The sequence below is a fragment of the Pipra filicauda genome, unplaced genomic scaffold (assembly GCF_003945595.2).
Source record: "Pipra filicauda isolate LSUMZ 115617 unplaced genomic scaffold, ASM394559v2 scaffold83_size3615187_pilon, whole genome shotgun sequence".
Taxonomy (NCBI): Eukaryota; Metazoa; Chordata; class Aves; order Passeriformes; family Pipridae; genus Pipra; species Pipra filicauda.
The window spans coordinates 1346725-1365226 of record NW_024105020.1 but is presented as its reverse complement, the minus strand read 5'-3'; the positions used below and the strand labels follow the sequence as shown (position 1 = coordinate 1365226).

At 39.7% G+C, this 18502-nt stretch overlaps 1 protein-coding gene across 1 annotated transcript in view; it reads left to right on the top strand.

Moving 5' to 3' along the window:
- SLC9A4 (solute carrier family 9 member A4) overlaps positions 1 to 14622 on the top strand; it is a 30323-nt gene extending 15701 nt beyond the window's left edge. The window contains exons 5-12 of the mRNA XM_027718049.2: positions 288 to 490; positions 1627 to 1713; positions 2925 to 2995; positions 5262 to 5423; positions 9817 to 9913; positions 11716 to 11847; positions 12564 to 12651; positions 14321 to 14622. Coding sequence (XP_027573850.2) covers positions 288 to 490; positions 1627 to 1713; positions 2925 to 2995; positions 5262 to 5423; positions 9817 to 9913; positions 11716 to 11847; positions 12564 to 12651; positions 14321 to 14622 — 1142 coding nt within the window. The remainder of the gene's footprint in view (positions 1 to 287; positions 491 to 1626; positions 1714 to 2924; positions 2996 to 5261; positions 5424 to 9816; positions 9914 to 11715; positions 11848 to 12563; positions 12652 to 14320) is intronic.
- Positions 14623 to 18502: the final 3880 nt, after the last annotated feature.

Below are 18502 nucleotides of genomic sequence, written 5' to 3'. Positions count from 1 at the left end.
TTGGAGAAAACTATGAGACATAAATATAGAAAGTAAATCTTTTGCCGTAATCTCACTACTAAATTGTGTAAATGGATTTAAATCCTGAAGCAGTTATGAACCACCATCTTTTATATGAGGCTATTTCACATGAACCAGATTCAGCAGCTGGTCAAAGAGAAGCTACAAAAAACCAAAACTGAAAAAAACGGGCTGTCAACAGTTCCCTGAGCCAAGATATTTTGCCTTTAATATTTTCATTTGCTCCTTGATTAATAATAATAGTTGTGGGGTTTTTCCCTTCCTAGGTGTATTTGCTCTCTTCTACATCAGTAACAAGTTCCGAACATATCCCTTTACTGTCAAAGACCAGCTCATTATTTCCTACAGTGGCCTTCGAGGAGCCAGCAGCTTCTCTCTCGCATTCTTGCTTCCAGTGCATCTCTTCCCCAGAAAAAACCTGTTCATCACTGCCACTCTTGTCGTTATATATTTCACTGTGTTCATCCAAGTAAGTATATTTCTTAATGGATTGCTTTCATGTAATAGAGGTGTCTGAAAGCTTCATAGTGAAAACTGCATTGAATTTACTTCTAGACTAGGACAAGCTATTGCATTTTATGGCCAGATTTAGCACTTCAATGTGTAATTACCCTTTCAGGAAATTTTAGGTATTACAGAAATCCTGTACTGAAAAAAATGTGTCTTCTAAAATATTCAAGGGAAAGGGCACTCTGTGTTCGAAGTTATGTTCACTCCATATGCATTTCCTGATGCTTCCAATTTAAGAAGTATTTTAACTTTACACCAAATCATTCTTTACTAGTCATGTATCCCAAAATGACCAGGAAACAGTATGTCTCTTCTAAGACGGATTTTGGATTTTATACTTTTATCTTCATCCATCTTGGAGACCAAATAAGAATATTTTGAAATCCTTTTAAAAAGAATACTAAAGAAAAATAAAGTGAATAATTAATATTTGCAAGTGTAAGTGTCTACTTTAGATATTTGGGTTATTCCACCTAGCTTACACTGCTGTACCTGGAAGAACTGAATTTTCCAGAGGTCTTGCATCCCATGCTCTATATTTTCCCACACTGAGATCTCAGATACTATAGGGTGCCAATGGGGCACTATGCACTTGTTATAGGTAAAGCACTTAGACTTCAGCAGAATGTTTCAGGAAAAAAACCCACATTTTGTTTCTATTTGTTTCCCCTTTTAAAATGCTATTCTGTATCAGTACAGTAAAGAATTGGGAACAACTGAAAACTGTTTCTAAGTGAACCCCCCCCCCCCAAAGATATTAATTCTAAAAATGTTAAAATAAACAGCTTCAAGATTGCAAGACCTCACAAAGATAATGTTTTCTTTCAAATGAGTCCTGTTTTAAAAAAAAATTGGCAATGAGTCAGTTACTTTACATATGCCAACAAATATAATCTCGCTTAAAGAAAACCCTGGTGTACAATCTTTTTTAAAGTTTTTGATTTTAATTCCCTTTTATAACTCTCCATGCAAATAATACTTCATTTGTGTGTCTAAGACACAGCTTTCCTAATTTATTAAAATTAAACCATTTTGCTTTCTTTCCCTTTTTTTCTGAAAGGTAACTAATAATTCAACTCACTATTCCAAATACAGGGAATCACAATTGGACCATTGGTCAGATATCTGGACGTCAAAAAGACAAACAAAAAGGAATCTATCAATGAAGAAATACATGTGCGAGTAAGTTTTTTATATCAGTAGCTGGTATCCCAAAAAAGGAGAGAAAGGGTGGATAGAGGGAGGCACCTGGAAGCGCTGGCATTCACTGGATTTGGACACTCAATGCTTTTAAGATACACGGAGGAAACTCTAGGCATAATTTTCTAAAATACGATATCTCATTCATACTCATAGTGACTATCATATTATAAGATCAAGTCACAAATGTCACGGTGTAGCAAGTCCTTACTTCTTAGTACTTGTGACCGTGGGAGGACAGAAGTAGAAAGGTAAAGTTTACAGAATGAACTCACAATCCTTCCGATATAGATTTGTCAGATACATTTGTTGCCACCTTTTGACTCTTTCTAGACAGACTGACACCTCCAAAGTCTTTAATCAAGTTTTATTGAACTAAAATGAGTTGAACCATTGGACTTCAAATTTAATTTCAAGTTATTCCAAGTCATGATCTTTCCCCTCACAAACATTTACTTTAGTTCTCGAATTACCATTATATAAAATAACAGAAAGCTGTTCAAACTGACTTAACAATGTTATAGAAAAAGTATGCACATTCTTTCATTTTCCCAGTAGGGAATAAATTTGAAATTAATGGAAACACTGACTTAAAATGAAGCATATGCAGAGACATTAGCAAAATTAGAGCATATCAACTGATTTGAATTTGAATTTAATTCTTAGTATTTCAACCTTTACATTTAACCTTGAAAAGAATTTACATTTAAAGCACCACTTATGACAATATGCCTGTAAGAACTGGCCTTTTTCTCTGTCTCTAGTAATACACAAAAAATGTCTGAAAAACATTGCAGTTAGCAGTGATAAACTTACCAGCCTCATAACAATTTCAAAAATCCTCAGAGAACTTGTCAGTCAAGGCAAAGGTGTTAGGTACCTGGTGCTGTGTCCCTCTTGGAGAGGTCACACATGCAGAAGGGAAGTTTGGTTGACAGAACCAAGAATTTAGTTTTTGGGCTCAGTAGGCAAAAAGGACCAGGAGATTTGTTGCCTCCATCAAAATATTGCCACTGCAGCCAAGCATAGGAGCTGACACAGTGGGATCTTTGCCTTGATTTTTAGAGAAATGTAGTTGCTTTCAGAATTAACTCACATGCTCCAATAAAAAAAATAAATAAAAAGCCCTCAAAATTCTGTCATCAAGTGTGTGTTTGTGGCCACTTAAAATTTTTCCATGTTTTTTTCTCTAGTTGATGGATCACTTGAAGGCTGGTATTGAAGACATATGTGGACATTGGAGTCATTACCAGCTGAGAGATAAGTAAGTATCTCTTATTGCGGCCTAATATAATAAAATAACCTATCTACCATATAAAATACAATAGGTAAATAGAATAGGAAATCAAAATACTGGGGACATGTGCAATATCTCCTTTTAAAAACTGAACTCCAGAGTAACCCTTGCCTTTTGGGAGGGCAGTGCTCATATATTGCCTGCTAATTTGGTTCTGCACAAAGAAGCAGAAAATTAGGCTTCCAAAAGAAAAGCAAAGCACGGGAACTCGTGCTGCAAACATCAGCCTGTGCACATAGCTTTGGTATAAATCTAAGATCCCTGGCAATGCTCCTCTAGCTCTGATTTAGAACATAAGCTACATAAGGTGTAGTTTCACTGACTTCTGCTGTAAGCCTCCATAGCAAATATGATCCCCTCTTAGTGAGTACAGATTCAGTAATAATTGGTCACCTGTCCTTACAGGTGACCAATTCAGTAATATTTAAAATAAGAGATCTGAAGGGAATGTTTGCATTCAAATGTTCAGTAGCATAAGCAGATGCTCTCAAGCTAGTCTTCACTCAGAAATGCAGGATCTGCGTTGTCTCTTCTATAAGCAGGATGAGGTGGTTTTTTGGAGCTTTGTGACTATTCCAAGCACTGCCCAAAAGCGATGGATATGCTGTGGCCTTTACCTTTTCCCTAAGAGAGCTCTGTGATCATGTTGACCACCACCAAAGCATGTGAAGAGAAGTAGGGGAAAGGCTAATCTTTCTTTCCCCCCAACATCTTATTATGATTCCGTGGGCTAAAAATTACCCCTAGTTATTTTAGCTATGCCTAGGTTTCTGTGCTCTAATCCTGTCTGACCTTTCAGCATTGGACTCCAGTAATCCAGCTGGGGTGTCTGCTGGGACATGTGGCAACTCCTTTCATGACTGGGTTTCTCCCTATGGAAACCAGGAATTAAGAGTGGGAAGAAGATGGCTGTTATGAATCCAGTTCTTGTCCTAGTGGAGAGTAATGATGTAATGTACTAGGGCATACCCGGAAGCTAAAATGTCTTCTTGGCTAAGACAACACAGAGATAGCTTTAGGACACCTATCTGCTGGGACCACATCACTGTCTGTATAGACAATAGTCTGAACAATTCCCCGTTGGAGCAGTAATTTCACTGAAGTAGCTGCATTGACACATATGTTCGAGTAAATGCTATCCCATTGTCTCACGTCTACCTGATAGCTCTGAAAAGAGAGTTTTGCCCATACTAGCCATAAATGTAGTGTTTTGGTTTAGGGACAGATTCAAAAAACACACTGTGTCTGAAGACACTTAATGTAAGAAGACTGTATTAGAGGTATTCCCTAAACTTTTCTATGTAGCTTTAAAGATGTATATCAGAATTAATTACTTCAGCGATGACAATCCAGGAGGTTTTCTGTTATACAGAAAAACATAAAGAAATCTAATCCCAGTGGAAACATTTGTGTACCTACCTCTGCTATTTAGGAATGAAAAATAGCCTTTGTTAAGAAAAAAAGATACGATTTCTGTATTGCTTTTCTTAGCATTGTAGAGCACATTACCTCGCTGTGATAAACTATTCCTTTGAAAGAAACAGAACAGTTGTTCTGCTAAAGATTCACTGTTGTTCTGCTAAATGCTGCCTGAAAGCACATACCTGTTCCAAGGCACACGCACACATTCACATTCAAATGATGCTACACATTAGTGATATTTTACAATCTGCAAGCACATAGTATTTTGGGGTCCATTCAATTTCTCTGTTATTCAGAATACAAAGAAATGTATTTTCTCTGCTCTAATTGTCAGGATTCAAAATTATCAGCAACATAATGGGCTCAAACTACTGTAACTACTGGGCCATTTAGAGCCTCATTGGTGGCTGGCTGAATAGACCAGGATTACTGTAAGAGCAGCTGCTGCTGTTATGCCCTACTATAATACAACATTAGTACAAAAGCGTGGAGACTGGCCATATTCTTTTCTGACAAATGTGGTGGTGTTATATTCAAACACACACAGCCCTCTTTTTTGCTCTGATTACAGCTTGTTTCTTTCTTTTGTCTCGTGGGCTCTGAAATCTCTGTGGACCAGCAGACTATGCCAAATATCCCCCTAAAGGTCTCTGCTCACTAGGCCTCCAGGAGCCTCCACAGGTGCCTCTAATTTGGATTCAGTTTGCACCACCAAATTACATGTATGTGCATTTGAATGAAGATCAGCTTGTACCACAGAAAAAAACCACATTCCCTTTTTTACACTTTGATTTTGGTATCTCTTTTGCAGATTTAAGAAGTTTGACAATAAGTATCTGAAGAAAATTTTAATTCGGCAACACCAGCCCAAATCCAGTCTTGTGTCATTATACAAAAAGATGGAGATAAAACTGGCCATAGAGATGGCTGAGAGTGGCATGAAAATTTCAAAACCATCCACTGCTTCTTTACAGTGAGTATCAACCTCCTGACCCTTTGCAGAGTAGGAAGAGGAAGGAGGGGGACAAAATGTAAGAAAAAAAAGACAGTTATGAAAAGAGTAGTTGTAATTTAGTGTTCATTATATTTGCACTTTGTCTCTTTGTTCAGAGAGTGAAAATCAAAATGGACATTTTCTCTGTTTCTTTTCAATGATGCAAAGTTCTGAAAAGGAATCATGAGTGGTGCAGAAGCCACTCTAGCTGCTTTAAATCACAGCAGTGGATCAAGATGGCTGTACTTGCCACTAATCTGCCAGTGGGTTTTGCTCATCCCTGCTAGGTGCTGAGAGACCTATGGGATGGCTTAGCACACAGACCCTGACTTCATCATCCCAATCAGAGCAAATCCCAGCAAATTTTTGCTGAGAGCAGATTTCTTTGTAGCATTTGTAATTTTTGCTACTCCAGTTTGCAGTCCCTCAAACCATCTTGCCATATTTTGGTACTTCTGTGACAAATTTGTCCAATTAAACATTGAGAGCAGCCCTGTCAAGAAGGACTTGAGGGTGCTTGTGGATGAAATGCTGGACATGAGCTGGCAATGTGCACTTGCAGCCCAGAAAAACAACCATATCCTGCATCAAAAGGAGTGTGGCCAGCAAAGATGATCAGAGGGCTGAAGCACCTCTCCTGTGAAGAAATGATAAGAGAGTTGGGGTTATTCAGCCTGGGGAAGAGAAGGCTCTGGGGAGACCGGATTACAACTTTCAGCACTTAAAGGGAGCTTACAAGAAAGATGGGGACAGGCTTTTTTAGTAGGCTTTGTAGTCACAAAGGCACTTGCCTTCACAAACTCTTTCCTGGAGTCTTGCTGACCACTGTTGCTGCTACTGCCTGCTCTTGCCTGCTGCATCGTTAAACCTTTCTGCATTTTGCAGCAGTCTCTGGCAGGGTCCAACGTATTTTCCTTTGTGAATGGTCATCTCTACCCATACCCGAAAGTCCAAATACCAACTGGATGTTAAATTAAAATCTTTCTTGAAACTTTGGCTTAATCATGTCAAGATCTTTCTGCTTTCTTGAAACTGATGTCAGCATGCAGTGTAACACCCAGCCTTTTTCTCTCTAAATCATTGTTTGCTGAATGGATGATATTAAAAGACTTCATGCCTGTCAGGCTCCTTTCTGTCTGCTGTATTCCCTTAACTCTTCTGAGCCAAGAGAAAATGTACAAAATTATTAGACAATCCATAGCAATCAAACCATGTCCCTCTTCTTTTCCTGAGGGAGAGAGAAAATAAAACAAATTGCTCCAGTGTAGTTCAGAAATTCTCTCCTGAGCAGAGAATTTAGATTGAAAAATGTTCTATAATAAACAGCTGGTATGATGGAGTAATTTTTGCCAGCTCTACTCTGGATATAATTCAATTTTACTGTGCATCATCTCTGATGAACAGCTTCTCCTACTGAGAAAGCTTTTTTAAAAGTGAAGTGTCAACTTAAAAAAACCCCACAGCCTGTGGCTCAAAAATATTCTGATTCTCACAGACTGTGAGTGTTCTAGGAAGACATATTTTCCCAACTCTGTTAATTGATAGATGTCTGCTGTCAGGAGCATTACAGGAGACAGTATAGTGATCTAGTTGTTGGATCTTTGGTCAGGGCCAGTGCAGAAGTTCTTGTCACCATTTTCCTGAGCAACTAAGTGAACCTATGTAAAAGGTTTCTAAATGTATTATAGAATGTCTGATTGTTATTGTTGAGACAGCTTGTACCTAAAATCCCTGTCTTCTGTGAGGATACAAACTCTGGCCATGAACAAGATGAGGTTTGAAATAAAATTCCAGTGTATGGCATGTAAAACATTATTAGCAGTGCCAGAGTAGTGAGAAAACTCTCACTTGCACTTCTGATCAGTTTTACAGCCTTTATGTACCCAAGGGGAATTGCATTACAAGAATCAATGCAGATCTCCATTGCTGTGAATTAGCAAAATTGCATTCATGCTGGCGTGATTCCTGCTGTTGGAATGGGTGTCCAGCAAGTATCTTCAGTGCATACTGAAAAAAAATTTGCCTATGGATTGTGCAACAAAGAATCCATTTTGAATGACAATAGAGCATTTGGTTATGACATTTTGGAGAATATACACCTTAGAAATAAAGAGAGAAATGGCAAAAGCAGAGTCATACAGACATTATCAAAACTGTGGGTTTATGGCTGTTTTTTGGAGGACATATGCTCATTAGAGAGAAAGATGGTTTGATGCTGAGCTTACTTATTGTTGGCTTTATATTGGTGCAATACTGACTTTGGTAAAATCAGTACAGTACAAATGAGAACCAAGTGTTGTGTTGTCATTTGTGGTGGTGCCGTTGTGAGAGAGCTGTGCCTGTTGAATGTTAGTTCCTTCACAGGACTAGTAAAAATTGGTGAGCAGCTTACAAAGTTCAAAATTTCTGATATAATATAAAAAAATAATATTAAACCATTTTTTGAGGTATCAATGTACCAAGTATAATGTATCATATCAACTATACATCTCCATATCTAAAGAAAGAAGTACTGTCAGGGTACTCATTACAGAGAGACAGTCAGTTTTCATGTCGTATTGTTAAATTCAGGGTTTTTTCTCCACAAATATATCTCCTGTGCTGTGCTTTGTTGTAACATGCTGGAAGTTTCCATAAGAACAAAGAAATACTTTCAGTAAGGATTACTTTATGGGTTTGGTAACATACCAACTTGTTTGGTTTTTTTTTTTAAGTTCTTTTTAAATGTATTGTATATTGCACATTGTAAAAGCAATCTGTTCCTTATTACTATATATGTGCATTGTTATCTGTTGGGTAGGTTCATATCCAATTCTATGAAAAGAATACACATTTTTTTATTTGTGCTGCAGAACAATACAGATTATCTTCATGCTGTTTGTTCTCTTGCTACCTCAGCAAGAGAACATTTTAAGAGCAAAATAATAAGCTTTTAAAAGACTTAGAACTGACCACTTCTGTGCTGGCTTGTGGAGGAGGTTGGGTATGTCCCAGCTCTAATACTATACCTTCACCTACTGTCAATTTCTCTCTTAGTTTTTATTTGACAAAAAAATTGTCAGATTCAGTTTTAGTCTGATGCAGAGTGAAAACACATTCCAGCACCTTGAAATATATGAGAAATTAGGTCTTATATTCCAGGGACTTTGGACAGGGCCAGGACACCAGGGCTTACTGTCTACTTGATGGTAAGAGGTAGTAAAATGTAAAATTCAGGCAGTTCATGTTGGTCCTACAAGTTTTCAAGATGTTCATGATATATCATAGAACAAAACAGTGGTAATACTGTTAAAGTACCTGTAATTGCAAATTCCAACCTTTTTCCTATGTTTACAGCATAATCTCAGATTAGCTTGAATCCATCTTCCTTTGCCATTAAAAGTTTTTAATTTATTTTAGAGGAAGTATGAAATAAATGCACACAAAGCTTTGGCAATACTGTACATTGATCATGATCAATTTTTTAATTGCAGTTTACAGGACACCACTTAGCTGAAAACAAAGACTTGCAATCACTTTTTTTGTTTTGATTTGTTTTTTTGGTTTTTTAAGAGGCAGGAAAGCAGAATGAAGGAAAAAAACCCCAGAAACAACAAGATGAACTCAGACTGATTTATTCTGGAGGATCACTATCTATTTCCCTTTCTTTTCTTGGGAATTCATCTGAATGCTAACTCTCACAGAGACTGACCACTGTAATAAAACCAGTTAACAATTCACAGCAGCCCTTCTCCATTGTTTTGCTAGTGAAAAAAACTGGGCAGCTACAAGTGACAGTAGGCTTCTTGTTGAAGTTTTTTTAAAAATACAAAGATGATTATCTTTTAGGTAGTTCATTTCAAATGGGGAAACAGGGTCATCAGAAAGGAAACCCTATACATTCTCCTCACAACAGGGCAGGTCTTTCAGGCTCCACAATTGGCATATCCTTTAGTTCTTAGGGATTTTCTGCACTTTCTCAAAGGAGTTAAAACCAGTAGTATGGCTAAACCCAGACTGCCAGACCATACTGAGGTCTTTATTCAGACAGGAGGAAACTTGCAGAGCCTTCCTGAATGTACAGCTGGTTGTGGCCCAATCTAATTATTAAATAAGAACTTCCTTATGAGAGTTAGAGAGAGAAGAGTTTCTGCTGCCAGGAGTATGAGGTTTAGGGCCCAATCTGACTACCCACTATATGGATAAAATCTGTGAAAGAGCAAAATCTGACCGTTTTTTATTCATCTTTAGATGATTTTCTGGTGTTGCTGATCACTGAAAGGTTCTTTGTAGCCTTCTGTTCTAGCATTGAAAATAGACTGTGTGTTATTTCATGGGATTAGTATTTAATCAGCTCATTAACATCATATTTAATTTTCCCTTTTATTTACAGGAGTGGCAGGAACCGCCGTGCACACAGGCTGTGCCCCGCAGAGGTGGAGTCCATGAGAGATGTCCTGGCACACAATCTGTACCACGTGCGACAAAGGGTGGGTGAGCCACCGGCTGCTGCTCACAGTTTGCAGACCCAAAGCCCCTGTTTGCCCTCCCCGCAGCGCAGCACCGTCGGCGGCAGCAGCACCAGCACAGGCTCCAGGGGCACCTGGTGGGAGCCCGCAGCCCTTCCGAGCCGGCACCTGCCCGGGGAAGGGATGGAGGGAAAAAGCCTGGGCTTGGGCCCCCTATCTATGCGGAATAAAGGAAAGCTGATTTTTTTCCCATCAGCTTTTCACCCTGATGGCAGCGCGAAAAGCCCGGAAAATCTCTGACTGAGCTGTAGAGGTCAGGCTTCCCTCGCTGCACAACTATCCGGATGGGAAAGAGCCTCCTCGAGGCCGCCGGGGCTCCCGGCTCTCGGGGAGGGCTGCCGGGGCTCCCGGTTCTCGGGGAGGGCTGCCTCGCCCGTGGGAGGCAGCGAAGCTCCCCTGCGCAGGTGGGCGGACCGGCGGCGCTAAACCCTGCGCAGCCCTGCGTGAGAGCTGCAGCTCACCCGCACCACGGCAGGAAAAAGAAAAATTCGACGTCCTCCGTAGCTTCATTTTACTTATTCGATGTTCTTTGCCTCCATAAAGCTGGTGTGATAATACCTCAGTAGGGATTTGTTTTGCAGAAATTCGTACTAATCCTGGTGCAGCCCCGTGTGTAGTATCAACTTAACCCAATCTTGGGCCCTGAATAGACAAGTAACCCACAGCAATGAGTGGTAGAGGATATATTATAGTAACCTTGAAATGACACCAATAAGTGAGGCTAACCCATCTAAGATGCATATACTAGAAAATGCTAGGGCCTGCTCATTTAAATGTGGCATTATTAATATATTCATTCCTAGCATTGTTTGATTTTTCCCTGGCTAATTATCCTTATGATATTAATTTCTTATCTTACCAGAAACAATTGGCATATATGGTTATCTCAGATTACTGAAATGAACTCTCTTCAAAATCAATTACAGTAATGATTATTTGAATCAGTTGCTTCCTATGTGGTATTGAGAACTGTGTGCTTTTGGAAATGGAAGATTGGAAGTAAAATAATGCCACTTCTAATACTTCCCTTTTCGCTCTGAAGGCCTGGTAATGCTCTGGCTCACCAGACCACCTTTACAAGAAGCCTTGCAAATGAGACTGAGATTAGATTCTACTTTCTAAGAGGGCTTATAAACTTCAGTGAATTTTTCTCTTTAAGGCAGATAATTATTTCCCCCATTTCAGTAGATGTATGTGATAAATTGCCTTAAATGCTGCTCAGTTTTAGGGTAGTATTAATTTGTAGTTTGTCAAAGTATGGAAAGGGAACTCAGCTGTGCATCTCATTCTGGAGACGTATTCTTCATTCCTGAGCACATCTGCAATTTGCTTCTGGCTCAGTAATGTTAGTACCAAAGCTCAGAGGTGAGTTAGCCAGTTATCTCTCTTTTGGGACCTGCCTCATACCTGTAGCTCCCAATTTGTCTGAAGGGATGAAAAAGGGAGGACAAGCCCAGAGATGTTAACAGCCTTCTTAACAGGTGGCTATATTTTTATACACCTGCACTTCAAGCAAGCAAGAGTCTATAAAAAATGGCATCAAAATGTAACCCTTGAGGTGTGAAACTTACAGTTGTGTTCATGCCTCCTCCCATCTTACTGTGCAGCAGTGAGGTTTGTGCAAGACTGCATTTTCCCGTGTGTTAGCAAAGAGATCAGTTGGTGCCTGAGCTGAGGCAGATGTACCCTTGGCCCTGTGACTGACCAGAATTATTAACACTGCAAAGGCAACAAAAATCAGCTGAGTGCACTTTCTGTTTCAGGCACCACCATACAACCGACACAACCTACCTACCAACACAAATGAGACACAAGCGCAAGAAATCCTCATCCGCCGGCAGCACAGCCTGAGGCAGAGTTGCAGGAAGGGAAACAGCTTGCCCTGGAGTAGACCGGTACCTATTGTGTAAACTCTCATTTATGTAAAAATGCCTCTGCTTATCTGTAAATATGGAAGGAGATACACATTTTTATATGCTTTTTGCTGTAATCAAAATGGATACTTTCCCCAGTATGCTCATGCAGCACCTAAGAAGAAAGGGGTTCACTTCGCATGTGAACAGCAGTGTTTTTATGTCCTACCTCTATACATTGGTCAGAGATTTGCTGCTCTATTTGCATGTAGTAAAAGAACTTGCATTGGTTTTGCATATGCAAACCAGAGTATAATCAAAGAAAGCCTGATGCCAAACCCCTGACACCTTGCACTGACAAGTGCACTCTTGATCAATAAAAGATTTTTCTGACCAAATGTAGGCATTGGACAGCATAGACATTTATACCTGAGATAATCACAGTTAAGGAAAAGAAATAAGTCTTTGATGGATAGATTAGTTTTATTTGTCACATGAAATAGGAAAGGTGAATCTTAGAAGAACATATTTCTCTCTGCTGACTGTAAAAAAACCCTCTAGGGCTATTATATCAGACAGACACTTAGACTGGAGCTGACATTGAATTCAACCATCCAAGTCAAGCACTGATCTTATTCATACCTCTCAAAGTCTGGCTGTAAAGTGCAGCATATAACTATCCGTCCTTACCATTCCACCAAATAAATGCCAAGTGGAGGCAACCGTGGACACTGAACACACTTCTGTCTCATACACAGGTTAACACCACGGAAGTACGCTACCTCTCTTTGCCTCAGGGTCCCACACAGACCAGTAGACGAAAAGCCAGGCACGTTACTTTTACAGGTAATGGAACTGCTTTACTCTGTATTCTACTCCAGTAGTGAAAGAAACTGGGGCATTTGTTCAGTGGACTTAACAGTATTAAATTAATACTCGCATGAAAGTCCCTGGCCTCTTTAAATGAGCTACACACTTCTTTCTGTTTTATCTATCTTGTTTTTATGGTCATTACTGCAGAAGTTTCTGTCTTGTTCCAGCACCTCCTAGTTTTCTCTTTTTCCCTCTTGCACAAATATTCCTGAGATCCCTGCACTTCCACCTGGCATTTGTGTAAGCCCATGAATGCAAACTATCTGTTCTCTGCAGCCCCACAGACACAACTGTATGCAAAATTGTTAGGAGTTGCTGGACCTGTAGCCCAGTCCAGGCAAGGCTGACACATGCCCCCAGGTCCTCCAAGTATCAAGACTGGGCCGATATTACCAGTAGGCCTCCTCATTCCATAATTATGTGCACATGTACACATGGCCAGACACAAAGAGCAGCACAGACCAGGCACAGTGCTTGCACACAAGTAAACAGCACCAATGGCTACATTTTGGTCCTGTCTCTGGCTGATCAGGCTGATAGACTATTAGTGAAAATTTATAAATACAAACATGCTATCTGAATCCCCAGTAGCTGGCCTCAGATAGATGGTCTGCTCAGTAGCTGGCCCTGGACCTTCCATCTGCCCATTTGGTGTCACTTGGGCATGTAAACCCCTAGGGAGACAGCCACATAGCAGCTACTGGTACTTAGACCTACATACATGCACACAACAAACACATGCAGACTCTTCCACTCCGTGCACTGTAGGACCCTCCTGTAGCTGGCCTTGGGCAGTCAGTCTTCCCTGTAGCAGATTCCTGGATCCCCTGGTCTCCTCCTGCCTCACACACAGGGACACATTATTTATGTGAACCTAAAAGGCATTGGTGTTCTTATAAAAATTCCTTTTAATTTCTGGCAAAATTAGCTATAGTGACTGAAACCATATTTTTATCTTCATGTTTGTATCAAAAACTTGGACAACTTGTGCATGTGCAAATTTTTTTTCTTGCCTTTTTGTTTTACTGTGAAAGAGGTGAAAGCAAAAGAGATCTGTGTAGGCAAACCATACTGCTGGTAGGAGCAGGTCTGACACACCCAGTGTAATCAACGCACCCTAGAGTCAAACTCCTGGTTTCAGATGAAACTCTTTTCTTCCTAGTTGTTAATCACAACTGGTCACTGGTAAACTTGATATTTGATGGCACTAGAGTCTTCTCCTTTGTCACATTTTTGTTTTCTGCTGTGAGTTTCAAAATGCTTTTCAACCCTGGTACCTACTATGTATACTTGTGAAATTTGTGGAAAATTGAGAACTACATAAAGGAGCAATTTTGCCCTGTGAAAGCACTGGGCAGGTCTGCGAGACATCAAAAGATAGCAGAATGTGCTTATTTGCTGGGGTTTCAGAGTAGAGGCAAGATAAATAAAATCTTTTAAACATCAGCTTTGGGATGAAAATAAAAAAATAGGGTTATTTTTAGTTCTTGACTTCTTTCTTATTCTATAGTAATTATTTAAAATGCTTCGGTTACAGAGTTTAAAACCATAATGCTGTATTTTATTGAATGCTCTTGCCAATACCATGGCAGTTCTCTTTTCTCTTCTTTAAAATATTAATTATTTGTCTATTTTCCTTTAGATCAGCATAGAAGTGGCTCTGATGCTGCATTGCCATTAATGTTCAGACCCCAGGCCCGACTACGGCCACTCGAAGCAAAGCACCACCAAGAAGAGCTGATTCCAATGGCACACTTAGATAGACAAGCAGGTCCGTCCAATCTGTCAGGTCGAAGAGGAAATTCAATCAGCCATCATCGTTTCACCAGAGCAGACAATCTAGCTCTAATTCCAAAGTCTCGGTTCACTGTGAGAGAAGTAGAGGAGTATGAGTCAGAAGAAGAGACAGAAACAATGGCACCAGCCAGGCCATTAGTTATATGAGGAGCAGAGAAGACCAGTGTTTGCATCTCTAGGGCCCCTTGTGCACTGCTCCAAAAGAAATAACAAAGCTCTTCTTATATGAACCAAACTATGATTTTCCTTTTGGGACCAGTGTCCTTGTTCTCGTATCACTTTCAAGCACTGTATCAAGGTACTTAGTGGCTCAGAGAAGACTCAAATTTTTAAATGTTTATATCAAGCGTTCTTTCCAACAAAACACTGCAGGAAAGAGGAGAGCATGATCTCTGCAGAGGTTTGAACCTGGATTTAAGCAACAGTAGTAGGGCTCAGGCAACGCTATGGGTAGAAGCTGATACTGCCTTTGTTCTATAATTATGGCCTGCATCCAGAGGAAAGAAATTTGTAAAGGCATCCTTGACACGCGAATGCATAGATTGATGACTTGTACAGAGCTTTTGACCTCAGAGTAGCTGGGATATTCCAGGAAGAAGTTAAAAGCAGAAAGGCATTTTTAGGGCTTTTAAACTGAAGGTGCCTAAACAAGATCTTAAGTCAAAAGGATTTTTAGTGGACATTTTCGGCACTTGGGAATTTTTTGTCAGCTCAGATTTTGGCTCTGAAAAAGTGCCTAAAGTTAGTTGCTGTGATGGTCTGTAACTCCCTCTACTTAAACCAATTTCCTATCACCCGCCTACATTGGATGAATAAAGGAGGTATCCTTATATGCACAAATCCAGAGGACTCTTCAGGCAGGGTGCTGTCAGGATACCTTTTACTTGTAAATGTGGGATGGCAAGAACATACACAATATTCTTGTAATTCAGCAAGTGGGAGGATTCATTGTATCTAATCTCCATTCCTCACTCCCACTTTGTGTGCCCAAAATGGGTGGACCATTCTTCACGCTAAAACTGGACCAGCACTGCAGGTGGGAAGTAAGAAACTGGGATTAAAGGTAAAGGGAACCTAACCTTGTAGCCTGCCAGCTAGCAGGAAAGAGAGGCCCTGTCTTTTGCTCCCAGCTTTTTGTAATGTGTCTGTGTATATGTTGTACAGAGAAGTATTTACCAAAAAAACAGAAATAACCAGAAGGTCATGCACTGAAGCACATGACTTCCCAACCTTTCTACGGAGCTCCCTTCCAAGTGTTTCTGTATGCCCATGCTCCACTCTCAATGGTAGGTCTCCCTAGTGGTAGGATAAGCAAGAAGTATGGTCTTGAGTAATTTTAGATAAAGGCTAAGTCCTAGACACCTAGTCCCTCTGATGGAGCTCTTTTCTGCAGCATTGCCACTGTCACTTGTGTCTTGAAACTGTACATGAGCTGATTTTATCCAGAGGGATGAATTGAACCCAGAAGTCCATAAACCCACCCTTACAGCTCAAATCTATGGTTAAGAAATGCACCAAGGTCAGACATGTTTTTGTCAAGTTTCTTTCTCTCTCCTCCACTCAGAGCATGCTTAGCTGCCCAACTCAAGGTCTGTAAATGCTACTCTAAGAGTCAGAGAGATAAGAATTAGAGTCAGCGGTGCCATCTGTATGTTTCTTTTTTTTTTCTATTGTTGTTAAGCGTTTGTATGTCCTGGTCCATAAAAAACTTATAAGTGTAAGTTATGACTTCACATTTCTTACAAAGGATTTCTGAATCAGGACAGGTAGAATCTAAACTAAGAAATTTAAAAAGCACCACCAGAGGAAAAAAAAATAAAAGCCCTTTCCCCCCTTTTCTCATGATTGCAGCTTTTATGCTTAGCAGGTCATAATGAATCATCTGTATTGAAATTGTACAAAGCTTTATGGAACTCAAGTTCTGTTTGTATTTCCTTATTGTGCCAGAGAAATTATACAACTTCCTTTTATGAAAACACTGGTACATTATTAAAACAGGGTAGGATTTTGCTTTTGTATCGACACTGAATTAGCAATGAAATACAGTTATATACCTGAAAATCAACAAATAAACCCAGCTCCACCAAAGGAGGAAGTTCTCTACAGTTTTTAAACAAAAGCCTTGTGCCAGATCTCAGTCCTATAGCAAGTTATATTGACATATCATAAATCTAAATTAAAACGTGATATTAAGGGAACAGTTATCATACAAAGTCAGGTCTTAAATTGCACTGTGAGCCACCCAGTTGCCACATGATATTTAATTAAGGGCAAAATTAGTACCTATAAGATGTGGTCCATAGGCCACAGAGGTGTATGGAGTAGGGTGGCAGAGGTGTGGAACGTGCTTCTGCATTGCAGAGTTGTGAGGATGTGGGATCTCCAAAAGTGGCTGGTGGGTGATATGAATTGCTGGCAATCCTTGGGGACAGTGATGGAGAGAAAGTGGAAATTTGAAAGGAGGGGGAAGAGGGGATAGTGTGTCATCTTCAAAAGAGGCTCAAGAGAGAGGTTTAACTGAGGAATTACTGTGAGCTGCAAATTCAGCATTTCCTCTTTAAGAAGATTTAATCAACGGCTTGTCTGGGGGAACTGGACTGAAACAAACTCTGGGAGATGAGGAGGATTAATGTCTGGAGTGGAATGGAAAGGGCCTAGACATACATCATAGAAAAGAGGAGTCTGTGCAGTTTGGTCAGTATATGTTTGACAAACATACTCAAAATTGACTCCCAAATTCCTTAAATATTGTGAAAGTCATAGACCATTATATAATTACCCATTGTAAGTAGGTAGCAAAGCATTCCATTTCTAATGACTGATTTATATTAGAATTAGAGAAAAATAATTAAATCTTTCTAAAATACTAATAGTGCATTGATGGAGATTAATCTCCCTCTTCTGCTTAATTTCTAATCTTTTCTTCAATGAAACCAGCAGGCCAGAACTTCAGAGAGTGTAAAGCTGTACAGCAACTAGAAGTTAATAGAGTGCTTTCAGATTTTTCAGTTTGGCCCCCAAACTTGTAAAGTCTATTTTTAGTTTTCTTTCCTAGCAATTAGTAAATAGGACTGGAAGAAAATTTCCTTCTGTGCCATTAATTGATGTTAATGGTTTTGCTGGCCAACAGCCAAGAAGCAATGCTACAAGTGCCTGTATAAAATATGTTCTAAAATATAAACTTGCACATTTTATTTTTTTTTATTGTTATTTCATACTTGTGGACAAAAAAGTTCTCCTTAAAGAAGCACATTAAGTATGTTTTGAATAGCAATAACTACAGCAATATCTTATTACAAGTAATTTACTCTATGTCTATAGGCTTTCAGGCCTGTCCATAAAGAAAACTGAAGTGGTTTAGAGAACGAATTTAAATCCATTGTGTGTGCACATTCTTAGACTCTTTAACCTGGGTCACATCCAGGAACCTTGTGCTGATAATTTACAAAGGTAAGTTAATTCAAGATCTCCTATTTTTTATCCTGGTACTCTGGAATTTAAATTGTATACTGATTTAAGGTGAACTAGAACAGGATACTTATGCCCAGAAGGCCAAGAATTATTATTCAAAATCTAGAGAGGAAACAGGAACTCAAAGAATTCAGACTATTTCCTTGGGCAGGAGGATAGTGCAGGACAGGTGAGTTTCAGGAAGGAATAATAATGAATAGCCTCTACCTTTGACAGCAGACAAACCACAACCTTGTTGTGGTTTAACTACAGCTGGTAACTCAGCCCCATGCAACCACTCATTCACTCCCCCCCAGTGGGATGAGGGAGAAAACTGGAAGAGCAAAAGTGAGAAAACTTGTGGCTTGAGATAAAGATGGTTTGATAGGTAAAGCAAAGGCTGTGCACACAAAAAAAGCAAAACAAGGAATTAATTCACCACTTCCTATGGGTAGGTTGGAGGTTCAGACTTCTCCAGGAAAGCCAGGCTCCATCATGTGTAATGCTGATTTGGGACCACCAAACAAACACCAAAGAAACACCGTCACTCTGAATGTCCTCCCTTTCCTTCCTATTC